Source organism: Macrobrachium nipponense, chromosome 44 (genome assembly GCF_015104395.2).
Source record: "Macrobrachium nipponense isolate FS-2020 chromosome 44, ASM1510439v2, whole genome shotgun sequence".
NCBI classification, from domain to species: domain Eukaryota; kingdom Metazoa; phylum Arthropoda; class Malacostraca; order Decapoda; family Palaemonidae; genus Macrobrachium; species Macrobrachium nipponense.
Window position 1 is genome coordinate 50,466,146 of NC_087221.1, and position 26,611 is coordinate 50,492,756.

The 26,611-nt window shown below is 41.4% G+C and overlaps 1 protein-coding gene across 1 annotated transcript; it reads right to left on the reverse strand.

Moving 5' to 3' along the window:
• Nucleotides 1–4,591: 4,591 nt before the first annotated feature.
• LOC135204351 (ubiquitin-like domain-containing CTD phosphatase 1) lies at nt 4,592–26,611 on the reverse strand. Its single transcript, XM_064234550.1, has 6 exons — nt 26,339–26,611; nt 15,695–15,753; nt 11,252–11,389; nt 10,497–10,670; nt 6,048–6,206; nt 4,592–4,994 (listed from the first exon to the last, which is right to left on the reverse strand). The coding sequence occupies exons 1-6, from the start codon at nt 26,487–26,489 to the stop codon at nt 4,728–4,730; spliced, it is 948 nt and encodes a 315-aa protein (XP_064090620.1). The 5' UTR covers nt 26,490–26,611; the 3' UTR covers nt 4,592–4,727.

A 26,611-nucleotide genomic window follows, 5' to 3' on the forward strand; every position in this document is an offset into this window, starting at 1 on the left:
ATCCGCGCGTCTTGAAAAGCTTCTCCTCGAGTCTGGTAAGCGCTTCGTTGTTTAAGACGTCGAGCGTGATCATCAACATGCAAAGCTTGACGTTCCGATCTTGATTCTTGAGCGTTCTCGGCCTTTTGACAAAGACGCTGGCCGCTTGTGCGACAACTCACGTCTCTGTCAATTCGTCTCTCCTAGACGCCCTTTCATGAGGGGAACGTAATCACGTTTCTCTAATGCGTCGGCTACTAGGAGTAGACTCAAAGGCCGAAAAACGCGGAGTAGGAGCCGGGGACTGCCTAGTTCTCTTAACAGGCAGCCACCTATCCTTCCTTCTATGACTAGTTTCTGCCTCCTTTCTCTCAAAAAAGGAGGCTAACTGTCTCTGCATTTCCCAAAGCATTTTCCTTGAAGGGGAAAGTTCTCGATCAGGAGAAGGACTCATCCTGTGCGAGGAAGATGGGCGAGGGATGCCCACCTTTCCTTCAACTCAGGAACAAGCTTAGAGCGACTTGGACCGCTCGAAAGAGTCCTCCCCTGATGAAGCCTTGTTCCTTTTCTGTGGCGGAAAAGCTTCAAAATCTTCAGGTGACGAATCTACATAACGATCAGAAGGACGTGAAGCGTCCTCTTCTCTGAAACCTCTCTTAAGAGGGCGACAAGAGCGACGGCCGCCTTGTGCGACAACTTGCGCCCTGCTGCTCTCCCTCGAGAGGTCTTCCGAGCGTCCCAACCTCGGCGAGGAGAGGAAGTCTCGGAAGAAGAGAAGCACTCTTTAAGTATTCGTGCCCGTGCACGAACACTGGCAGCCTGAGATTCGTCCTCAGTTTCTGCCGAAGGGACGTCAGACCGGTCATTAGATCCCGTAACCCTCCTTCGGCTTTCGGCTGCCCTCTCCCTAAGGCCTGGGAGTCCGGCAGGGGCCTAGGCCTAGAGCATTATGGACCGATCTGACACCCCTTCCACTACACTAGATGCACTAACACTTTTATCACAATTCACATTTGACTGTAGAGCAATCACTTTAGATTTCCAAGGCGCGAATCGACTCCATGATCGTAACTAATACGCTTCCTTCTGCAGACACTTCCTGATTGTTCGGAGGCAATACAACAGGATCTGGTTGAATTACATCTACAGGAGGATTTAATGGAGCTACAATTCTACCTTGACTTCTACTCACAGAAGCACTCCTAGAGGAAGACCTCCTGATTCTATCACGCTCAAGCTTTTTCACGTAAGAATCATATGCCTTCCATTCAATTTCAGTCAATTGCTCACACTCGATGCATCTATCATTCAACATACATACATGACCACGACATTTCGAGCACACTGAATGAGGGTCTACCGAAGCTTTCGGCAACCTCACCTTACATTCATGCACCTTACACACCCTGAAGCTAGCAGCGCTAGATCCAGACATCGTAATCAAAGAAAGTCAAAGCCAAATTCAAATCAAATCCACTATCACGTATGCCAAGCCAACAAGCCAAATCAAAACCAAAAGTCAATCAGAATACTCAAGTTAGCACAAGAAGTTTCAAAATCCTAGGCGGAGGTCTGTAAAACAGTTGTTTACCGACCGGCGACAGAGAAAAATCTGAATAGAAAATGGGAATGATTTCCTGATTATCCGCCTCCCAGCGGCGGGAATGGGTACTAACCCACCTGGGCCGCCCCACTGCGTGTGCCGGGAGTTTTTGAAATTCTGTCGGACGTCGAGAATACAGCTATATATATATCTGACAGGTAAGTTTCATGAACAAACCCTTTTTTCCAGTTCCCAGATTTAAACAAACTACAGTACTCTAATGGATGTTAGCACCTTGTGATAACAGTCGTGAGATGCAGGTGTCCATGGCAAATAAGTGTTATTGTTAATAGGGCTTAGTTTTTCCAGACCTCCGAGTCTCAAGTAGACACTTCTCGGGCTGGTTCTCAGGGATTAATCCTGAGGAGAAGGAGAAGGGAAAAAAATTTAAAAAATTAAAAAAAAAATAAAATTAAATAAATTTTTAAAAAATTATACTTTATTTGAGAAACGTGTCTTATTTAAAAAATTTATGAAGTTATTAATTGAAAAATCTTTGCTTTCAACAAGAATACTTTTCATTTTTGAATTCTGTAGATAAATTGATCTTGGCTGGGTCCAATTTGGGCACTCAATAAGTAAATGCTGTACTGTCATGGGTGTTTGACATCTATTACACTTTATTGGGTCAGCATGTGGTGTTGACATTAAGTGATCACCTCTTTTGATCTTTCCTCCTGTGAGGATGTCCTCCATGCATACACTTCAGTTTTTATGTTTTTAAGTTTATTTGTTGTTGGCACTAAGGCCCATTCTCTTTTGTAAATCAATGGTTTAACAGATGTTATCCAGTCTGAGGCAAATAAGTGACCATCATATGCAATCTTTCTGCTACAATGACTGTAGACAACTTACTGGGAGGAGTTTGCCTAATGACCAGGTAGGTTCTGCTATAACTACCAGACCAATCACCCAAATTAGGAGTTTGTTCTTAAACAGTAGGAAAAAATTGCAAAACTTTTAAGATAGTAGAATTGTAGCTGGATAGAGGAAAAAGACAGTAAGTACCAAAGAGGAAGTACAGTTTGGGGTCAAAGGATCACCACAATGGACAAATGATAATTACTACAGTATACCATACAAGGAATTATGTGAGCCCTAATTCCTTATAGTGAGCCATATCCAGCACCAGCAACCCACTTGCTGTTTTTGTTCATTTGTTCCAATCTCACCTCCCTAAACCCACAGGTGCCTCCTGCTGACTCTGTAACCCGATCCTAGAATTTTCCATACCTTTCATTCACGCCCTGAACTTTTGTGTATTTAACCACAGCCCATATTTGTACTTTTAACATGAACATCAGTCTTGCCATGATTTCTATTTACTAGATTTATTAAAATTTACATAGTGAAAGCATCTACACAAATTTTGAAATTACCAAAGAGTTGAAAAAGAAAGAATGCTAAGTCTATTCACTCTTCCTTATCTGTGAATGAATGTAGTAGCATCAAATGTAATAGGTAGATGGTAACACGGGACATACTTAGGATTGTAAGAAGTCAAGAAGTAAAGATAGATGATAGTGTTACAGTTAACAGAGAAACTTGGGAGTCGCACTGTAAATATACATGTAACCGAGACCAAAATACTTATCAATGAATAAATTCTTAATTTTTTGTGCTTTATAGTTGATAGTATAACAACCTTCATTTCAATATCTCAAGTTTCCCCTCTATAAGAAACAGCTTTCAACCTGTTTCAGCTCCTTCATTATTATGTTAATAAACTTCTCTCTGGGTTTCCTACACATACTGCTCACCTACGTCCATCCCTAGCTTTTGCAGAATAACAATAGTACTTCTTCATCTATGTTTCCTATAAAGCTATTTATCTTTTCTTAAAGTTATATCCTTAATATCACTTACGTCTTTTGCATGACAACTTAGTATTTTCAGTTAGTACTGAATACCATCTGACAAGTGACCCTTATATCACTGCATACAATGGCCTTTTTTCAAATGTTTTCTTAATCACATTATGTAACTTACTGAGTTAACATTCCATGGATAAACCATCCTTCATCATCCTCATCTAAAAGGTACACTTGCATCAATAATGTAAAATTTGTTTTACTGTATCCCAGTCAGATCACATAGGCATTTCTAAAGAAGCAAAGCCAGCTAGCACAAAAATAAATAAGTGAGGCAGTTCAAACAAGATGGCATGCTAAGAGAAAATATGAACCACTTGCTACAAACTCTAACAAAACAATGCAGTTCCAAGCATCACTGGGCATGATGCCCAACAATTTGTAAACTGATAATATGTGGTGAATAAGAATACATCTTCATAAAAGAGTAATAGTTCTTTCATGTTAAGCACCAAGTACACAGTATTTGATGTGGCATAAGAATAAATAAACATTGGTTGGCCTTTTCAACAGTATGTATATGCAAAAAAATACAGAATATTGGGAAGAATTGGCATAATGTATTTGGAAGTTGGAATTGACATTAATTCATACACTACATAAACAAACCTTTGGTATATGATGCCATAAATTATATAAATACAACATCGGCACTGATAAAAATATCATGTCATATACATATTACATACATATGTTCCTTAACATTAAAGAAGTCAACAGTATAAAAAAATATATATCAACTCATAACAAAACATCTATAAGGGATTTCCTATCTTATTTATATTCACAGGAAAATACTCTGTACTCCTGGAATTAAATTTTCAAACTTCTTGGAAAGTGGCAGAATCACTAATACCTACACACCCTGTACAAAATCTACTGATTACACATATGCACTGTACACATCTTAGGAAAAACTGCTACCATTTAGTATGATGATTAGAGGAGAACTTTTTAAATTTTAGAGCACTTTAGGTGAACTAAATGTCATAATTCAATAAATTCTAAATATGAAGAAAAGATCACAATACTATACAGATGTAGTACTTCGAGTTGAATTAATGCTTCACACTGATCAGGATGAGAGAAACCGAATGCCAAATAACATGGATACAGCTATATATTGTAATGCTATACTGTTGTTTGATCCTGCTGCTATGTTGTCATGCAAGATGAATATCCAGGAAATATTTTAAAAGAAAAATGGAGTTCTGCATTAGCAGTGAGAATCAAAAAGGCAAAGTATTTATAAACATCAGATGGGGACCGATTGGTCAGTTATAGCCCTCTTTACGATAATGTTCCCACTTGGAATGATTGAGAGCAGATATGTCAGTAAGAGCAGAAATGTCTTCCAAGTATGATGCTAAACGCACCAACTCACGGTCAGTGGCACGATTCTGATGGGCCTGACGGAATGGTCGTATCTTGAGGCCATTCTGAGGATTCATCAGGAAGTTTCGACGTAAATCATCAAACATTATTGTGTTTTTCTGACTGTAGTGCTTGAACTTACCCCACACAACACCAAGAGGTTTAACCTAAAAGAAAAAAAAACTGATTATGATACTGATAAAAAAAACTTTTCCATTAAATATAAGAAGAGATACAGCTAATATTAATTCAGACAAAATTATTCTACAACAATTATATCTAACAAAATCCATAATTTGTTCCATAAGTAAAAACCTCTTGACAGACAACTCCATCATTAAAAACCTTTTCATAGAAGCCCAGCTGTTCAACTTCCTTACTTTCAATGTTTCAGTGATCTCAGGTTACCAACGCTAGCTAAGATTAATACATATCAAATGACAAATTATCTCAACTTTTTTCATCTCTGGTGACAGCACATATTAAAGTTTGTACATAAATGCTTTCATAAGAAGTAATTCTGTTGATATTAACTTACAGACAACAACGTAATTCTAAAGTGATAATATTAATTTGCAGGCAACAACGTAATGACTGGGAAATTTTAGAAAGTAGGAACAAGTCAATTCTATTGGCAATGGAGAATCTAAATTCTAAATGCACTAGGCTAAGATTTTACAGACAAAAATTTTGTTCAAATCATTTAAAAGTAATTATGTAAACAGAAAAAATTCAAAAGTTGAAAACTGCTTGCAAAAAACAAAAAATGGATAACATAAATAGGAGTGCTAGTTCTTCTAACTGCTGATAGAGCACTGAAAATGGCTGCATAAGCACAGGGAATGATGGTTCCATTACCCTGGCAAATAAAGAAACCTGAACTTGAACTTTCAATAACTGAAGTAGGAAGATATCCCAGTAGTCCATGACCAGTAATCACGTGGTTGTGCAAGAGAGGTGGATTAACAGCCAAAGAAGACCATTCTGAACCATCCTCAGAGTTTTCAGCCGAGGTAATTTTCAAAAACTTCTTCTATTAATGAATGTTACCACATTGGGAATCATTCTAGCTGTTCAAGACCACCAACCTTTCCCAGGAGAAAATCTACTTCAGCTTATCTAAGGATAATATTCTAGTTGAATATTCAAAAGGAATCTGATCATCAGTTCCTGACAGAAAGTACCTGCAAAACTACACAAAAATTCTTTTATATACTGACCTCTATAACTCCATACTTTTGAGTTTCAACGGTAATCATTGCCAATGAGTCCAAGTAAAAAACAATTTTATAGTCGGGATGTGAAGAAACACCTAAGAGTTTCATCTTCTCCTCAATCCACTTCATACTTGTAGCTGACCAAATGGCAATATCATAACTCTGAAAAAAACATTTTCATTAATTTCATTTGAGATGCTATACATTAAATTCAACAAAAGGTAGTAAAAAACTAGCTACTAAACATTCATCTGATTCAGAATTTCTTGAACAACTATAAAGCAAAAACTACATGGCAATGGTGTCCTAACTTTACTTTGAACTATGCAAAATATATATACATAATATATAAATTACACAGAACCCTCATTTATCATGTAAAGTTCTACTTATCATCTAGAAACTTGTATACATAGACTACAGCTTAATTACCTAAAATGTTATTGTTATGATACAATAAAGTTTGTTCATACTTACCTGGCAGATATATATATAGCTGTATTCTCCGACGTCCGACAGAATTTCAAACTCCCGGCACACTCGCAGTGGGCGGCCAGGTGGTTAGGTACCCATTCCCGCCGCTGGGAGGCGGATATCAGGAATCATTCCCATTTTCTATTCAGATTTTTTCATACCACTGTCCCCTGAGGGGAGGTGGGTGGGTACTTTAATTATATATATCTGCCAGGTAAGTATGAACAAACTTTATTGTATCATAACAATAACATTTTTGTTCATGAAACTTACTGTCAGATATATATATGCTGAATCCCACCATTGGAGGTGGGAAGGGACAGAATAGAAGGATTTAGGAAACACCTCAAGTGAGATGATTGACATCTTGATTCCTTACCTGTTAGCATAGCTGACTTCTTGATTACTGTCACCGAAGTCTGCTTTTGCTTTACTAGAGTTGCCAACAAGGTAGTGACCTGTGTAGTTGGTGCGCTCTAGATGATCTGTCAACGGGGGCGTGACCACAATGTGACTAGACCATATTGACCATACTGTGAGGGCAACGAAGCTAAAACCACCACCTGACCTAACCTATCGAAGTTAGTCCCATAACTTCTAGGCTAACGAAAGGGAAAGCGCCTCAAGCGACCAACCTTCAAAGTTAAAAGCACACTATCCGTTTTTTCTATAGGATAGGATTCGTGCTGCTTCCTGCCTCCAATAATATTTCTACGGATATGTATGGTCCTAGCGACTCGCAGATCTCATATGTCGTCTTCACATCCCGTCGGGAGTGTGAAGCGAAACACAGAGTTGCTTCGCTCAAACGTGGCACTCAGGATATTACTGAGTGTCATGCTCTGTTGAAATGCTTCCGAGGCCGCGCCCTCACCTCGTGAGCATTTACTTTAAAAGGTTTCAATCTTTGTTCAAACATGACGAATGAGCCTCTTAGAAAGACTCCTTAAAAATAACGCCAGGGCGTTCTTCGACATGGGCAAGTCTGGTCTTTTTACGGACACCGCAGATTGTCCGAATGACCTTGACTTTCTTTAGTTTTATCAGATAAACTTGAGAGCCCCGACACGGGCACAGGACTCTCTGTGGCTCTTGCCCAATAATTTGTGCCATCCCCTTGATCTCCAGGCCTCTGGGCCAAGGGTTAGACGGGTTTTCGTTCTTAGCAAGAAGGAAGGCTTAGAGGACACCGAATTATGTCCTCTAAAGCCAAAACCTCTGATGATGCTAAAACCTCACTAACCCTCATTTCCGTAGCTAGAGTGGTTTAGAAAATTAGCCTTTCTGTCACGTGTATTAAGTTTACAGAAAGGAGAGGTTCGAAATGCTTTTGACATCAAGAACTTCAGACTACGTCTAAGTTCCATCAAGATTTCCGCAGACCTCAAAGATCGTGAAGGCTTTTGTTGTTGACAGATCCGAATCTCTGAGCCTAGAGGCCGTCAACAACATATTTCCGTATTCTACAATCGTTGGGACTGTTAGCTTATCCCATACTTCAGACGGAATGGGAAGGCGGTAAAGTCATTCACAGAGGTCAGAGGTAGGGAAGGACAGTCATTCTTCCTGCCCTATGTCCAGAAACGGCCCACTCCGATTGGTACACTGCAAAATATGTAGCACTGCTTTTGCTTTGGCAATGAGACTTGCAATTAATCTTGAAGATCCTCTCGCTTCTTGACAGTCTGAACGCATTCAGACTCAGATCGGAGAGATTTTAGGTACCTCTCGAAGTGAGGCTGTTAGAGTAGACCGATTCTCTCGGGAAGGGTCCTTGGAAAGTGCTCTCTGAAGGACGTGACCTCTGTGAATCCAGCCTCTCGAAGGCCAAACTGGGTGCGATCAGCGTCTTTCTCACTCCCTCTGACGCCAGCGATTATCTTATTACATTTCCTAAGCTTTTGAATAGGGGAAAAGGGCTAACCAACTATCCCCATTCCATACTATAGGATGGCGTCTATTGCTACCGCGATCTCGGATCGAGAATAAGGGCGCAACGTAGAGGAAGCTTCTTCGTCTTCAATATTGCAAAATCTACGAAAGGACGTCCCCAAAGTCTCCACAACTCTCGACATACTTCTAAGCGGGAGGGATTTACTCAAAAAAGTCAAACGTCAGTAGTTGCTGCCGTCGATCGAGAAGATCCGCACGGAGTGCAATCGTGTAACGAACCTCTTAAGGATCGTTAGTTCCGTGCCTATGCCGATAACCATATCTCTTTTCTTGGGATATGAGAGAGCTGCGGAATTATCTGAGATGATTTGGACCACTCGACCAAAACCTCACTCTTCGAGGAACTGGAGAGCCAACCAAATTGCTTCCAATTCTTTTTAGATTATGTGCCAGGACCTCTGTCCGGATGCCTGGCTCCCTCTCATTATCACCTGAGTGATCCTTAACCCATTGAGAGACGTTTAGAATTATCTCTAGATCTTTGATGTTATTTCAGTTCTCCTGTAGGAAAAACTGTAGAGGTCTGAATTGCAGTCTATTCAGGGAAACAGCTTCTCTCAACAAAGAAAAACATGTAAACGTCATGTATACTAAACGAGTGTCTACCGAAGGTTTCGGTAGCCTCCCCTTACCCGTTGCAGACAACAAAATCTGAAACTAGGCTACCTAGATTCAGACATCATATGCAATGAAAAAAAATTTTGTTTTAATTAATTTATGATAGCGTATGCCTAGCCACAAATCCAAGTCATCATTCAAAAAAATAAGTAGGATACTTAAGCGGCTAATGAAGTTTCAAAATCCTAGGCGGAGGTAGTGGAAACAGTGTTTTCACTACCGCGACAGAGAAAAATCTGAATAGAAAATGGGAATGATTCCTGATATCCGCCTCCCAGCGGCGGAATGGGTACTAACCACCTGGCCGCCCACTGCGTGTGCCGGGAGTTTTGAAATTCTGTCGGACGTCGGAGAATACAGCTATATATATATCTGACAGGTAAGTTTTCATGAACAAAAAGTGTACTAATTCTTAGTACCAAGAGCAGAGAGGCACCATTTACAATATGACTTGTGTAGCATACTTCAGATGTTACTTAGGTTTCTCTGCAAAGACCCCTCTGTCCCCAACTGTACTACTCTTTATTTTTCATCTGTTCCCTTTGGTCTTTTCCACCTAGCTGCCTGATTTTATTAATATTACTTACTTTGTTCTCATTTAAGAACAAGTAATTCAGGCAATCCCTAGGAAAGTATATGTAATGTGACTATGGAGTCACATTATACTAAAAACTCAAACAAATCTATCTTTATCAATTATACTTGGTCCAGCTGAAGGTAGCTTAGATATCTGGGGTAATTATTCAAACTACTTTTGTTGGCTTCTTAAGCTGAGTTAAAATCCAAGATCTTGTAAAATCTCATACATTTGGTCATGACCCCATAAAGCAATTCAGTCCTTCATTCTCAAGAAGGAATGAGAATTCCTTTCAAAAACGGGGAACGAGAAAAGTATTAATATTGTGCGTGAAAGACATAAAACATACTGAACTGTCTATGAAAATTAAGGTAAACAATGGGTAGGATTTGCACCTTAAAACATTAGGTTGGAAGAAGGGTCAAAATGAAATAGATGACTTTAATCCTATGCTTAATTTCTCTTCCAAGTGAAACACAAGAGTGGGGAGAAAACAATATGGTGTCTTGCCTAAATAAAGACAAGCAAAAGAATAACACTAGCAGTTCCTCCCTAGTGTGCATGAACATAATCAGTCATTAAGTGGTTTTATGGTTATTATTCTTCCCTCTGTAATAATACATCAAGACATTTCATATCTGGGGAATCCGTGACTTCAAGCTAACGTTGCCTATGATTAATAGGTTCACCATTAAAACAACAGGGAATTTAACAAGAAACTTCTCCTTAATAACAATTTTATCATCACCAGGAAGCATTGATAAAAAGATATAAATACGTGTAGTTAACTGTTTACATATCAAAGCAGAAACACAAAAACCTAATTTTACCTTGTATGCAGAAGTAAGGAATTCATGTAAAAAAGGCCTCATAAGTTCTGCTCCAGTTTCAGCTGTTGAACGATGATCAAATAAGGTGTAATCAATATCAAGAACTAGTAATTTCTTACCAGGTCTCATATCATTCAAAATTTTGACTTCATACTCCCGTACCCTCTTCTCCACCTGCAATAAAACACAAAATAAATTCCAACCATTCAGACAATTCATTAACACTAATAAGAGGCAAAATACAGAAGCTACCTGCTAAAGTATATTCAAACACTTTACTAGAAATATGACATTTCAGCATTATCCTTTATATTTTAGTTTACTGAATTGGATGTTATAACTCGGAGAATGCCTAAATCATACAATGCATACAGCTTTAAAAATTTCTTCAATTGTCTTTTTGAAGAGTAAAATTTATAATACATCAATAAAAACTTCTGGCATGGCTTAAAAAACCTTGCCAAAACAAAAGTAAACAAACATGGGCAGGCTGTCTTTCAGCAACATTCCAACCCCTCCCTAATACAATAACATGATAAAAGCTGGTCTACCTGAATTAAATTTCTCTTTACTGTAAAGTACTGTGCCCCATTCAAGGAAATTTGATCACTTTCTAGGGCAAAAGATTTTTCCGTTTTTCCCTGAACAAAACGCTTAAAATGAGAAGTTTTGCCTCTTGGTATCATATTTTCCAAAGCAAGAGCATAAGAAAGGCTTAAATATTTCAAAAATTACAACACAGCCTCAAAACTTACCTTTTGCAGATACTCTGAACGATTCTCTATTGCAACTTCTTCCTCTTCAATATCGAGGTCATTTATAACAGGTGGAAGATTCTCTGGTATTCGCTGAGCTTCTTCGACACTTGATTCAAGTGAACCCATCATCATTATCTGATAGTTGAAGGTTGTACTAGTTAAAATACAGTTCTATGCTTACACAAACTGCTACAAAAACATTTCTCTTAATAGCTTGACTTTAAGGTAACAATGACAATCATACACATACAGATTTATTTCAATATATTTTGTTTCTTAGCACACAAACCTGAATCTTTCATGATTTACCCACCAAACGTAGAGGACATATGCATTTCAAAATCGACTAAGTATGGGGAGGATACCAATGACTTACACAGCCATCTTCCAATTGAGCCTTTTCATCTGCTTTACTTCAAATGACATTTATCTTGGTTTTGCTTACGTTGACATTCAATCCTCTCTTCTCCATTCCACTTGCCCATCTTTTGAACATAGTAATTCATTTCTCTAGCTCTACCATTTGCATATACTCCACAAACATTATTACTATGATAACTAATGAAGCTCTGACCCTCTTCTTCCATTTTGCTCCCCTGATTGTTTTTCTTTGCACTGAGTTCATTTCCTGTATTACCTCAATGTAAAGGCTACTCTTGATGCTCATTCTGGTACAACACCAAATTAACAGTTATGTATATAATATTTTAAAAATTTCTTCCTCTAAAATGTACTAATTCTCTTTTGATTATTATATCAATACACTTCTCCTTCTCACCTTCCATTAACATGTTTTACATGCTGGTAACCTGATTAACATGGATTTTAGTAAATCACTTGTGATTCCCAATGATTTCAGAACTTTTACACCTTTCCACTAACCTAACTTTTGGGTGTCCCTCAGACATGACATACTTTCTTTAATAAGGTTCATATTAGTGTAAAAATATGAATACATAAGTAAAGTTCTATTTTTTATCAAATCAACATTAAGAACTGTTTAAAAAATAAGTTTTAGTACATTAAAATAACAAAGCTGGAAGAGCTATAGTCAAACTCAGCCTTTTTGGCCACTAAGGCGTTGGCCTTGTTTACTCTGGATTTTACACACCGTTGCCACTTCTCTCAAGGTAGGTACTTCCGCTCCACCTTTCTCTCTCTCTCTCTCTCTCCTCTCTCTCTCTCTCTCTCTCGGGGAAGAAGAGTGCTCTTGGTTTGTAAACACGCTTTGTGTGAGCTCTCTATATAATGAATGAGTTTTTGTGCAAGTTCTAGTGATACTACACCTTTCACTGTGTTATATAAGTTACAGTAAGACTCAGTGACCATTTTATTAAAAACAGTGTGTATATAGGATTTTTATACTAGTCTGTAGTTATGATATAAAAACTCATTCCTCGTGGCATACCCACTTGGTCGGCGGCGCCTCAGTTCGCGCATGCGCAGTGTACGTGTGATGTCACTATTGTGACGTGAAAAGGGTGCGGCTTCACTTATAATGGATTACTCCGGACCAGCCTCTGTTTCTGAGGTTGAAAATGATCTGCACCTGACTGATGATGAGGATGTAGATATGACTCATTGGCCACCACTCACACAATCTCTTCCTCATAAGCCCTCCAGTATTGTTGCTAATTCCCCCATGAAGCGCCCAGTGGATTATGGGTCAGATACAAGCAGTGCTCCACAGTCTCCTGCTGCTAAAACATCCAAATGTCAAGAGATTTTCACTAGACAAAAGAGTGACGTCACTCTGCCTCACCCCCCTACACGACTTGCTTCCTCTGCTACTCCAGCTTTTGCTCCCCGTGATGAATATGTTAGGTTGGTCTTCAAAGAAAATTTGAGCACTGACACTAAACTACGATGGCTGACTGAAGTAAACAGAACATTCAATCTTGATAAGAAGCTGGCAGAGGTGAAGATATCTACTATCACATCTAAATTTGTATATATTGCAAGGAGTCTTGAGGACATCATTGGCAGGGTGAAGGGTGGTGAATTTCTGTCCATAAGCCTGGATATTCAAGATTCAATAGACAGACCCCGTAAGTATTTAACATATCTCATTACTCGTTACCCTATTGAAGCAGACCCTAACCTTGCTAAGGAACTGCCTGGTGTATACAGTGCACAAAGATTTCTTCAAAATGGGAACCCTATTAATCGCATTGTCATCACATGGAGTCTACTAGAACCACCACCATCTGTTTATGAGTTTTCCTTCCTCCCTTGCCTCCCTCCTTGTGAATTACGCAGGATGAAGGATGATCAGCCAAACTGTTTCAATTGCTGGGGTACTTGCCATATCTCCCGATATTGCTCTGCCTCACCTAAGTGTACCTGGTGTGCTGCAGCCTATTCCACGCGCACCTGTCCATACCGTAAACCTGTTACTAATGCTTCCACCTCATTGTCAGAATCATCATCAACTCCAGAGACTGTGCATTGGAAATGCCCTCGTTGTGGTGAAGCAGGAGTTAATGTTTGGCATGGATGTTCCAGACGGTCGCGCGCTGCCACGCAGTCACTTCCACTGACACCACCACCACAACCAGTGTCAACCTCCTCGTTATGCCCTCCTGAATCAGCTGAAATTTCAAAACTTCATAAGGCTGTTGCTGCCTTGGAATCACACTGTACAGCACTAACGAAACGCTTTGATGCTATTGATGCACGCTTCGATAGCTTGATCGCTCAGCAGGCTACCAATGCAAGTAACCTCGACACACTAGTCAAGGCACAACAAGTTCTCATAACCTCTGTTGCCTCACTTACTGAGAAGCTAGATACTGTTGCCTCTTGTCTTGAAAGGGTCAGTGGCCTCCTGCCAGCTCAGCCTCCTACACTTGGTGCACCATCTAACAGTGCATCTTCTCCGGTACATGCTCGACCTGTCTCTAGCAGCATTAAGGGTAAACTTTGCTAGACTCATGCAACTACATGTCCTTTCATGGAATGCCCTTGGAATTAGACAATACTCCAGACTCACTGCACTCAGGACATATGTTTATCGCCATCACCCACAAGTAATATTTATTCAAGAAGCCTTCCCTGGTGGTGCTCAGCCAGGTGACGAAGCTCCAACACTCTCCGGTTATGTTTCATATGTACATCATGTCAGGAATGGTCTTATTACTTACATCCACTCTTCTCTCCCTCATCAACTCCTTCGCTCATCAGCAGATATTAACATGACCTTCCAACTTTTTCAGGTTAAGATAGGTGATGGTCATATTCGATTATGCAATGTTTGCTCTCCCCCTGGCTTAATTAACCTCTCAGCACTTCCTACACCTACAAACCTTGGCATGACCTACATGGATGATTTCAATGCCAGACACCCAGATCTTGGTGATGTCTCTCCGATTCCCAACCGCAGTGGAGTTCCTCTGCTCAACTACATCAATCGTTACCATTTAACCCATTGGGATACAGGTGGTGCCACACACATCCGGGGAGGGGGGGTGGGGGGCCACTCTTGATCATATCCTTACATCTGGGCTCGTGGCATCACATGTCTCCTGTCCTTCTGTTCCCTCGCTCTTTTCTGACCATGTTGCCTTATGTCTACAGTACGCAATACAGACTCATCCAAGTGACCCCTATCATCGTACCCGCATCACCATTCCACCCAAGTACTGCCCAACATACATTTCATACATCTCCTCTCTCCTACCTACCTTTGATAAACACTCTCCAGAACACCTGTATAATTCTTTGGTAAAAGCTACCCATGACTTCTATCAACTATATATTGTCAGACCTCAGATTAAAAGTCATCCTGTTGCCCATGCCTGGACCTTGGATCAACGCATTAAGCAGGCAGAGAGAGTTGCGGCCGATGCTGGCCTTGCCTTTCAGACACAACCGACACCTAATCATCTACTTCAATATCTCTCTCTCTCTTTCTTGTGTTCAGCCTCTGACCACCATTCTTTATTTGTTTTGGAGCAAATCCTTCTAACTGTCCTTTTGCTTACTTTGGCAGCTTTGGCTGTGTCCGCCGTTGGCCTTTTCATATAAAAAGTACCGATTAACTTTATAAATTATTTCCTTAGTCTGGCTGTGCAGGCGGGGGCAGCGAGAAGTGGGAGATGTTTACATGGTGGTCCGTGACATGGGCTGAGGTGGCAACGGAGCACTAACCCAGCACAGAGGTGTTGTCAAATCTCAGGAAAACATTTTTAGTAACATTACTTTTCCCATCAAAAACTTAGCCATTCTTAAACATATGAAGTTTTATTATGAAACAGAGTAATTACCACATATTTAGTTAGCATAAAAAATATCTGAGACATTTCTTCATCACTGTCGTGGCGTATTTAGAGAACTGTGGCAACTGTGCGGCCAACGCCTTAGAGGCCGAAAAGGCTGAGTTTGACTGTAAATAATGAAGGCTGAATTTGACTATAAATAACAAGTACAATGGAAACATACCTTAGTTCCTGGGCGTAACCCAATTGTTCCCATTTTTGTGTCATCATCAGGTGTCTTCCCTAAAATAAAACAACAAATTGTAAAAACATTTTTTGTACTATAATACAATGACAAAAGTAAATCAATCATATTAACTCTTTCAAAACCAACAAGAAAAAATTTGACTTTTATACAAAAAGTCAGTGACATGTAGCTACTACATATTTCCTCCATTACACCACAAGCCAGCAGAGACCAGAGCAGCCAAGACAATAGTAAAGCATCCAGCCTAAGCCTGATGGTGACCTCAATGGAGGATACCAGAGGCCAAGGAGTAGCCTAGGTCACTTTCCCAAACCCATTCCCTTTACAAACAAGCCTGATGAAAATGTTTCTCTAACTCACACTCTATGGGTTCTGCTGGCAAGCAACCCTTAGGTCCAACAAACTCAAATACAGGCTGATTAAGACCTGCCAAAGCAGAGAGAATGCATCAGCCTAACCCAAATTACCTTCAAACCTCAAGCCAGTATCTAACTCAGTACCTAACACCAAGGAAGAAAAGAGTTACGGATCTGGGATCTCAGAGACAATGTTACGGTGTCGAAATATCCTGGAAAGGGTTGACACAATGTTACGGCCTCTGAGAGAGGTCCGCTTCAGGTTCGATATGAAATAAAAAAAAAATATATTTTTTAACACCAACAGTTGAAACTGGGGATACGAATATAGAAAGAAACACTAACACAACAAAGGTTTATTTACAAGCTTACTAACAAAGGTAAATCAGAATGGTATCTCCTATTTACATAAAAAGATAGAATCTTACACTGCATGAACTGGGGGAACAGTGAGGCAATTCAAATACTTGCGGATCAGTTTAGTAGTTCAAAGCGATGGCTTCTCCAAAAGTAGAGCAACAATTGCAGACGTCCTCTTGACTCCGTATTGCAGAAACTAGTCTACTTGAAAGGCAGGAAATACCCAAAACCTCTAGCAGGACCTTTTCTTATCTGCAGTCTGCTCGACGTCGAGATAACACGAGATAATTCGTCCACTCCTGAAGACGACTAGACCAATATCCAACCAACTCCCGAACAACTCTTCTTTTGATTGATACTTCGTCGGTTCCTTCGTCTCTGGTCTCTCTCTGACGATCACTGCTGCTGATCTCTCACTGATAATCTGATCCGTGGCTCTTACTTCTACGATCACTGCTCTCCAAAGTTCGTTCGTCGTATTTATACGGCACTCAGGGGGCGCAGCCTACGGCGAGCGTCACAGACTCCCGAGTTTACTAGGACTCCCTAGATGAATCTAGACGAGGTATTGCATCAGAAATCGCGGCGTTTCTCACGTAACGACGGCGCGTTTTTGCGCTCCACAACACGCCCGACGATTCCAGAACAGCCGCGAGAAACAGGTTACAGGCGCCTCCAACACGGGCGCGAAAACCTCCTTACTGCCGAACTTCTCGAAAATGCGTTCTCCTTTCCTTTATCTTCCTTTGCTATGAAGCAATTACCATCACAAAAACCATATATGGAAATGTGTAAAAACTGGTGAATAGGAGCCAACAAAGCTTTTATCTGATAAAAAGATGACAAAACTCTTCGCCTATGTGAGAAGTGGGATCATAAAACACCACAAAAACAAAAACAAAATTGCTAACAATGCTAGACAAAAACAACAGTTACATCAGAAAACCTACAAAGAACATAAAATCAATAAAAGATGGTGAATGTCATAAACATAAGAAAAGACGTAAATATAAACAAAACTGTAAATATTCCAGTCAGAAACTGGCGGGACCAGGCACAGTAGCAGTCTCCAGTTTTATCTAGGTCTAGTATACAGTAGCTATTCGTTAGTTTAAACTGCCCTTCCCACTCCAAAACCTAGCATGAAAAAAAAAAAAAAAAGTGCCAAAATAGGCTAGGATAACCATTGACTACATTCGACCATCCAACAGTGATATTGGGTTTCATGTTGGTGAGACCCAGGACTAGGCTATACCATATAGGGAGAAACACCGCAGTGGATCCAGCGTGGATCAGCCTTATTCACTCAATATTTAATTGGTGAAACAAGACAAGCATACCATTCAAAAGATTGAAGTTTCGTCAACATAATATGATATATGAAAGTGCCATAAGAACTACAATATGCATGTGAGGTCTTTGTAAAATGTTTTCAAGGCAGTTTTGAAATCCAATATGGTGGCAACCGTGTGAGGTGTCGTTTGTAAGCGCAGCAGAGCCACCATCTTTCCCAGCCTTCTCAGCACTCATTTGAACAATGTTATCTTATATATGTAACGTTTATTGATCTTACTCAAGATTGCAGTTGTAATAGGCACAATAAAAATGGTATTGTTATGATACAATAAAGTTTTATGCATACTTACCTGGCAGGTATATATATGCTTATTCCTCTTGACGCACTGGCAGAATTTCAAAACTCGCGGCAACCGCTAGTACACTGGTAGTTCAGGTGATGGCCACCCCGCTCCCGTGGCGCTGGTACTTGGAACTATTCCCGTTTTCCTCAGATTTTCTCTGAACCCTGTCTCCTGAGGGGAGGAGGGTGGGAATTTAATTATATATACCTGCCAGGTAAGTATGCATAAAACTTTATTGTATCATAACAATACCATTTTTATGCATGACACTTACCTGGCAGGTATATATATAGCTGATTGACACATTTGGAGGTGGGTCATAGACAGCAACATCGTCATAATTCAAAAATTAACTAAATTTTTAGAACTATGTATTATGTTCCTTACCTGCTAAGGTAGCTGACTTCGTAGGTCCTGCCTCTTAGCCTGCTAAACCTTAGTAGCTCTCAACTAGGACGTGACCTGTTTTGTTGAGAAAGCTAACAATAAGGGCCTGACAACTGGACGTGACCATTTGTTGACAGAGACCCTAGCCCTCATTTACCACGGGCATTCATGCTAGGAAAGTTAGTCACCTGAACCACACACACATATAATAAACACTAACAACAGACTGAGCTGGTCTTAACCTTCTCAGACAACCATAAAAACACTATAACCTAATTAAAATAAAAACCTAGCATGTTATTAGGTTATGGGTGGAAACTCCTTTGCCCAGTACTGTACCTGAGGATACATACGGCCTAACGTTTGACAATTATCAAAAGTTGTCTTCACTTCTCTAAGGTAATGAGAGGCAAACACAGAGTTTGTCCTCCAATACGTTGAATCTATAATGTCCTTGAGGGCTAAATTTTTCCTGAATGCTAAGGACGTAGCTACTGCTCTCACCTCATGAGCTTTAACTTTAATTATACCGAAGCATTCCTCCTGACAAAGCAAATGAGCATCCGTTTATGACTTCTCTTACAAAGAAAGCCATTGCGTTTTTAGACATAGGTCTAGTAGGATCTTTAACAGAGCACCACAGAGAACATGAAGTTCCCCTAATGCCTCTTGTTCTTTCTACGTAAAACCGTAAGGCTCTTACTGGGCAAAGAACCCTTTCTTGTTCTTGACCTACCAGATCAGCCAGTCCTTCAATCTCAAATGATCTTGGCCATGGATGCGAAGGATTCTCATTCTTGCTAAGAACTCCTGTTGAAAAGAACAAACTGCTTTGTTGTGCTTCCATCCTATTTGCTTGTCAATAGCTTGCAGCTCGCTAATCCTTTTAGCTGTAGCTAAGGCTACTAAGAAGATAGTTTTCTTCGTTAGCTCTCGCAAAGGCGCACTGCCCATAGGTTCGAACTTCCTCCGTCTCCAAGAATTTGAGAACGACATCCAAATTCCAAGAAGGGGTTCTGCACCGTCGATCCTTCTTTGTATCAAACGATCTGAGGAGATCTCTAAGATCTGCGTCATTGGACAGGTTTAAACCTCTGTGTCTAAACACTGCAGACAACATACACTTATAGCCTCTAATCGTCTGATTAGCCAAACCTAGTTCTTTCTTCAGGTATAGCAGGAAATCTGCAATCTGTGTCACAGAGGTACTGGATGAAGAAATCTTCCGATTCTTACACCATTTACGGAAGTTCTCCCACTTCGACTGGTACACTTTGATAGTCGATGCCTTCGTGCTCTGCAACTGCCTTCGCTGCTTCTCTAGAAAACCCCCTCGCTCTGACAAGTCTTTCGATAGTCTGAACGCAGTCAGACCCAGAGCGAGGGTGTTCTTGTGGAACCTGTCGAAGTGGGGTTGTTTGAGAAGATCTACTCTCGTGGGTAGACTTCTCGGAGAATCTACTGTCCATTCCAGTACCTCTGTGAACCACGTTTGGGCCGGCCAGTATGGGGCTATCAGGGTCAGCCTTGTTCCTCGACTTTCCCTGAATTTTTTCATTACCTTTCCTAAAATCTTGAACGGGGGAAAAGCGTACGCATCTAGACCCGTCCAATCTAGTAGGAAGGCATCGACTGCGACTGCAAGAGGGTCCGGGATTGGAGAACAATAGTTCGGTAACCTCTTCGTCGCTGCGGTAGCGAAAAGATCCACTACTGGAGTGCCCCAGAGCTTCCACAGTCTCTGGCATACTTGAAGATGCAACATCCACTCCGTGGAAAGCACTTGTCCGTCCCTGCTCAACAGATCCGCCCTGACATTCTTCTCTCCCTGAATGAACCTGGTGAGCAGGGTGACGTTTTCTCTCTGCGACCAAAGAAGAATCTCCTTCGCCAGGTTGCAAAGGGACAACGAGTGGGTCCTCCTTGTTTCCGTATATATGCCAGAGCTGTGGTATTGTCCGCGTTGACCTGCACCACTTTGCCGCTGATCCACGGTCTGAACGCTTTCATAGCCAAGAAGATCGCCATCAGTTCCTTCCTGTTTATGTGCCATGCCTTTTCTTCTTCGCTCCAAAGGCCTGACTCCTCCCGAGGGCCCAGCGTCGCTCCCCAGCCTGCGTCTGACGCGTCGGAAAATAATATCCGGTCTGGGTTCCTCTGCTGGAGTGACGTACCCTCTGACAACCTCTCCGGAACTAGCCACCACTTTAGTTCCTCCCTTTATCTTTGAAGGAATTGGAAACCGGAAGGAATCTGGTTGCGATCTTCTTGGCCAGACTTCGTTCAGAAAGAACTGTAAGGGCCTCATGTGAAGTCTCCCTAGTGAAATGAACCGCTCTAACGAAGAGAGTGTCCCCCAGCAGGCTCATCCACTCTCTCGCTGAGCATTGGTCTTTCAATAGGAATTCTTGCACTTTCCGTATACACATGGTCTGCCTTTCGGGTGACGGAAAAAGCCCGAAAAGTCACTGAGGATATCAGAATCCCCAAATAAACTAGTTCCTGAGAGGGGATCAATCGTGATTTTCGACTTTTTCCAGGTCACCATCAGACCCAGTTGCTGAGTTAATTCCAATGTTACGTCCGTGTCCTCCAGACATTGCTGTTTTGATTGTGCTCTTATGAGCCAATCGTCGAGGTAGAGAGAGACTCTGACTCCTGCCAGATGAAGCCACTTCGCCACATTCGACATCATTCTTGTAAAAATTTGAGGCGCCGTGCACAGCCCGAAACACAGGGCTTTGAATTGATAAATCCTTCCCTGGATCACGAATCTCAAATATTTCCTGGACCTTGGATGAATTGGAATATGGAAGTACGCATCCTGAAGGTCCAGTGTTACCATCCAGTCCCTGGTCGTACCGCTGCCAGTACTGAATCGTTCGTCTCCATCGTAAACTTGGTCTTTTCTACGAACAAGTTTAGCTGGCTTACGTCCAGTACCGGCCTCCAACCTCCTGATGATTTCGGTACTAGAAACAGACGGTTGTAAAACCCTGGGGATTCGTGATCCAGAACCGGTTCTATTGCCCCCTTTTCTATCATGGTGACGACCTGATGCCAAAGAGCCTCTCTCTTCTCTAAATCGATGTAATGAGCCCCTAGGGCTCTCGGAGCTGTAGCGAGAGGTGGTTTCTTGAGAAAGGGAATCTTGTACCCTTCCTTCGCTACCTTTACGGACCAAGGATCCGCTCCTTTGCTTTGCCAGACTTCCCAGAAGTCTAAAAGTCTGGCCCCCACACAAGTCTGGAGGACTTCTGACTCATTGTTTGGTTGAAGTTTTGGCCCCTCTTTTGGTTGGAACTCTTTTCCCTCTAAATGCTGGTCGAGCGAAAGTCCTACCCCGAAAGGGCTGCTGTGCTGTCTTCGTATCCTTCGTAGTCTTATTCATGACCTTAGAAGGTAAATACTTCCTTACAGATGACGTAAGAAGATCTTGAGTCGCCTTCTGAGTGAGGGAGAGAGATATGTCCTTAATGATCTCTTGAGGGAAGAGCTGTCCTGACAGAGGAGAGAACATCAACTCCGACTTTTGCGCGTTCGACAACTCCTTTAGCAGCGAACGAGCATAAGAGATGTCTTTTCTTCAAGACGCCTGCTGCAAAAATTGAAGCCAATTCATTAGCTCCATCTCTCAAGGCTTTATCCATACAGGACATAATACTTCTCGACAACTCGGATACTGACGACTCTTCCATCTCCGAAGTCCGAGCCAGGGCCCCCAACGACCAGTCAAGAAAAATTAAACACCTCAAAAGGTCCTAAAGATACCTTGAGTAAATGGTCGAACTCCGACGAAGTCCACCACACTTTGGCTGAATGCAAAGCATGTCTACGGGAGCTATCCACTATGTTGGAAAAGTCTCCCTGGGAGGAGGCAGGCACTCCCAGGCCAGACTTTCCCCCGTAGCATACCAAACACCAGGACTTCGAAGCCAACTTGGCCGGAGGAAATACAAAAGAAGTCTTCCCCGACTCTTTCTTCTCCTTCAACCATCATTTACGCGTTGAAGGGCTTTCTTGGCCGAAATGGACAAAGTCATTTTCAAAAACGACGATTTCTTGGCTGTCTTCGTCTTCGAAAATTGCGACAAAGGCGATGGCGGGCCTGAAGGTTGAAAATCTCCTTCAAACAAAGAAAGAAGGCACTCTGTTAGCCTCTTGTAGTCCGAAGAAGGTGCTTCCGTCTTGTCCTCTTCCGCACTCTCCGCAAATTCTTCCTCCTGCGAAGAAATATCTTGAAAACCAAGATCCTGCTGACTCTCCAATTCAGAGTCCTTATGCAGCTCCTGTTTAGAAAGCGAATGCGGCACTGACTCCCTATAAAACTCCTCTCTTCCTTGTCGAGACAATGTTTTGACTTGCTGCCGCCTGCGTCCTGCGTCCTCCTGAACGTATGCGTCCACCATGCGTCCATCACTTCTCCTCTTGCGTCCTGCGTCCTGCACTTCGTCCTTCTTAAGGGAACGCACTGCGTCCTGGATCGCGTTGTACGTCCTGCGTCCTCTTGGAGGACTTAACGGGAGAGACGAGTCCTTACGTCTAACCGAAGGTTGTTCGGGCTTCTCCCCCATGATTGAACAACTCACTGCCAATCTCTGCTGCATGTCCCGCAGCACCTCCTTCGTTTCCGGCTCCTTACGAGACTCCTGATGATGAGGAGATCGAGGACGCACCGGGCTAACACGAAGCGGCGAGCGAACTTCCAACTGACGTGAAACCCTCTTCCTTTTGATAGGGATCATCTCTTCATCCTCCGATGAAAAAATCTCAGGGCTACTCCACCCTTCTTGGTCGAAAGCCCTTTCCTCCTGTGAAGAGGACGGAAAGTATGACCTCTTGAGAGGACGCGATACTTCCGCGAACCGCCTACTCCTTCCCGAGGCTGAACTATCCGAAGAATAACGGCACTTCCCAGTTATCGCCTTTTTCTATGGCGTACTGCAGCAGCCTGGGACGTACCAACAGGACTGCCTGAAGGGACGACTGATCGCAAGTCAACCCCTCTCGCCTCCCTTCGACTGTCGACATGCCTTCTCCCTTGGGTCTGGAGCTTGACAGAGTCTAGGTCTAGGAGTACGAGAGAGACGATCAGGCGCCCCCTCCACAACACTGTCACCAAACACTTCCAACTTTGTTCTGTTAAACGTTTAATTTGGTCTCCCATGGACGCAAGGGCAGCGAACACTTTCACTATTTGTGGATCAGTAGTATCCTCAGATACAGCAACTGGAGCAGGAGAAACCTGGGGGGAAGGTGCTACATCTACATGTGAATGAGCTGGAGAAGACACATGCAAAGATTCATCCAAAGGTTTACTCGAAGATCCCGATCTTTCACTCCTAGATACAGATCTTCTAACCCGATCTTTTTCTAATCTCTCCACATACTTCATAAGAGCCTTCCACTCTTTCTCATTCAGACACTGACATTCATTGCACCTATTGTCCCACGTACATACAAACTCCCGACACTTCTTACAAATAGTATGTGGATCTACCGATGATTTCGGCAGTCTCACCTTACACCCTTCTTTCACACAAACTCTAAACATACTTCCTGAATCAGACATACTAAACAAGGTCCAAACAAATGCGATTGCCACTCTAACTTCGTGAATACGATACCAATATCCAAAAAGTCAGATAACGAGCAGGAAATTCTAACAGAGAACCAACAACGATGTTGCCGGTTCGGCTGGCAGAGAAAATCTGAGGAAAACGGGAATAGTTCCAAGTACCAGCGCCACGGGAGCGGGGTGGCCATCACCTGAACTACCAGTGTACTAGCGGTTGCCGCGAGTTTTGAAATTCTGCCAGTGCGTCAAGAGGATAAGCTATATATATACCTGCCAGGTAAGTGTCATGCATAAAACAACATTTTGTTGCCTATATTAGTGAAAGTATGAAACTTCTTATTCCCGGGTCATGGTTTGAACTGAAATTCATTTTTACCTTGTAATCGGTGGCTTTATCCTTACTGCCATCACAACTGAAACTCCACAGTGCTTATTTGACTGTAATTATACATGTTTTGGTCTTAATTCACTCCAAATTGCACTTGAACTACGTTGCAGTTCCTGGTTCCTAAGCGCTCACTCCTCACCCACAGTTGTGGGCAGCACACAAGTACACGGTTTATGAGGTGCAAAGCTTTATTCCCTTAATTGTTTACTTTACTCATTATTTAATTTACTTTACTTTATTACTCCAAAATGTTTATTTAATTCATGTCTATTATCCCTTTTATGCAACCAAATTAACCACGAAAAATTACAGATATTTCTAAAGCAGATACAAGCAGACGGCAAAATGACTCATCGTTGCCAATGTAGTGGAGCTTCACACATACGCCCATGCATTTACAAACTGTTTCCATGAATTCTAGTTGTCATAGTAATGCAATAATGATAAAATTGCTCTAATATGTATATATATATATATATATATATATATATATATATATATATATATATATATATATATACTATATATATATATATATATATATATATATATATATATATATATATATATATATAATATATATATACGTATACTACAAATAGATACGCTAATTTTACTTATGTCCCTGGTTTTGTGTAAGTCTTATACCCAGTTTGGAGGGTAAACACATACCAATTGGCAACACTGGTAAACAATAAAAGAGCGTGAAGAACGCTGTAGGTACCATTCACAGCAAAGCTGTTGATATTTGAGTCGGGAATCTATTTACTTTTTCAACAACGAATATTTTCAAATTAATAATCATGAATATGTAAAAAATTTATCCAATTCATGACCTTACACTGTCATTTAACTATTTATTTAAATAATTATCTAGTGCACGCTTCTTCTTCTCCTACCAAAAGATCGTAGTTTCCTTGGATAAGTCGAGGTTGGAAGTCATGTTTACGATTTTTGTGAAGAAAGTGTCCTAGCGTCTATGGGTACAAGTGGTGTGCAGATTTAGCACATGGAATGGAAAGTTTATTGACACGAGTGACTCTGCAAACATTGAGATGGCGTCAATCTTCTTTATTGTTGGTGTTATAAGTAAAAATTTCGAAAAGGTCATGGAGGTATGTGTGCACTGCGTATGGCTAGACTTTCATTAACCTCTGATTAATCTTAAAATATGACCTTAATTTCTAACTTTGGAGAAAATACTTACTTCGAAAGGAGAGTAGAGGTCTCGAGCTCTTGCTCTCACCACCAACAACTCGTGACTGGTGCCCATCTCCAGTCTCAGGAGGTGTTAAAGTACTTTTTGGGAGGGTAGCTTCAAACACGGTGGAAACTGGATCCGCTAGTCCAGTCGGTTGTTCCCCCTAGGCTAGTTCTCGGGCATTCCATTGAAGAATGAGAGATGTGTAGGCTAGTAGTAGTAGCCTAAGACATTAACCTTGATATGAGTTTTATATAAAAATCTCTGACAGGAAAATGTGAAAGGAAAGATTGCAGATCCTGAGCTTAGCCTATGTATTTATTTCAAGACCCGATCACACTAAACGGGTCTTGAAATAAAGACGAAAGCGCAAGATCTACGATCTTTTCTTTCACCTTTTCCTGGCAGAGATTCTTAGGCTATATTTAAGAATGTAGTACTGGATGAATGTTTTATAACAGTACAGGCCTAAAGAGATGCAAATGAGGAGCGCCTGCAGATTCGTGTGCCCAGCCCATCTAGGATTCTGGATGCTGTTGCCGAGATGGGTCCAATGGACCACCATCTTCCAATTACCCAAAGAGCTAACTTACGATACCGGCCGTTTAGCCTGGCCCAAGCGAAGGCCTTGAAGCCTCAAACAGATTGTTTAAAGCCTCAAAAAGGCTTCGGACAGACCGGACTAAAGCAAATTCACATCAAATTGATACCTTTGAGCTTCAGATTCAAGAGTTTCTGTCGGTGAGGCCTGACGCAAGTCTTCTTCTCGATCGCATCTTTGAAGTCCTTCACTGTCATGGTGGCCTCGTCCACTTCGATCTCATATTCTTTCCCGTTCCATTTGACGGTGATAGACTTCATCTCGACGACACTTGAGGGCTGAGTCGACTTAATTCGGTGTTGACAAACAACAGACTGCCGACAGCCACAGTGTTGTTTACAACTGATGTTGTTGATTGTACCGTACCGCAGTCTGCGGCAAG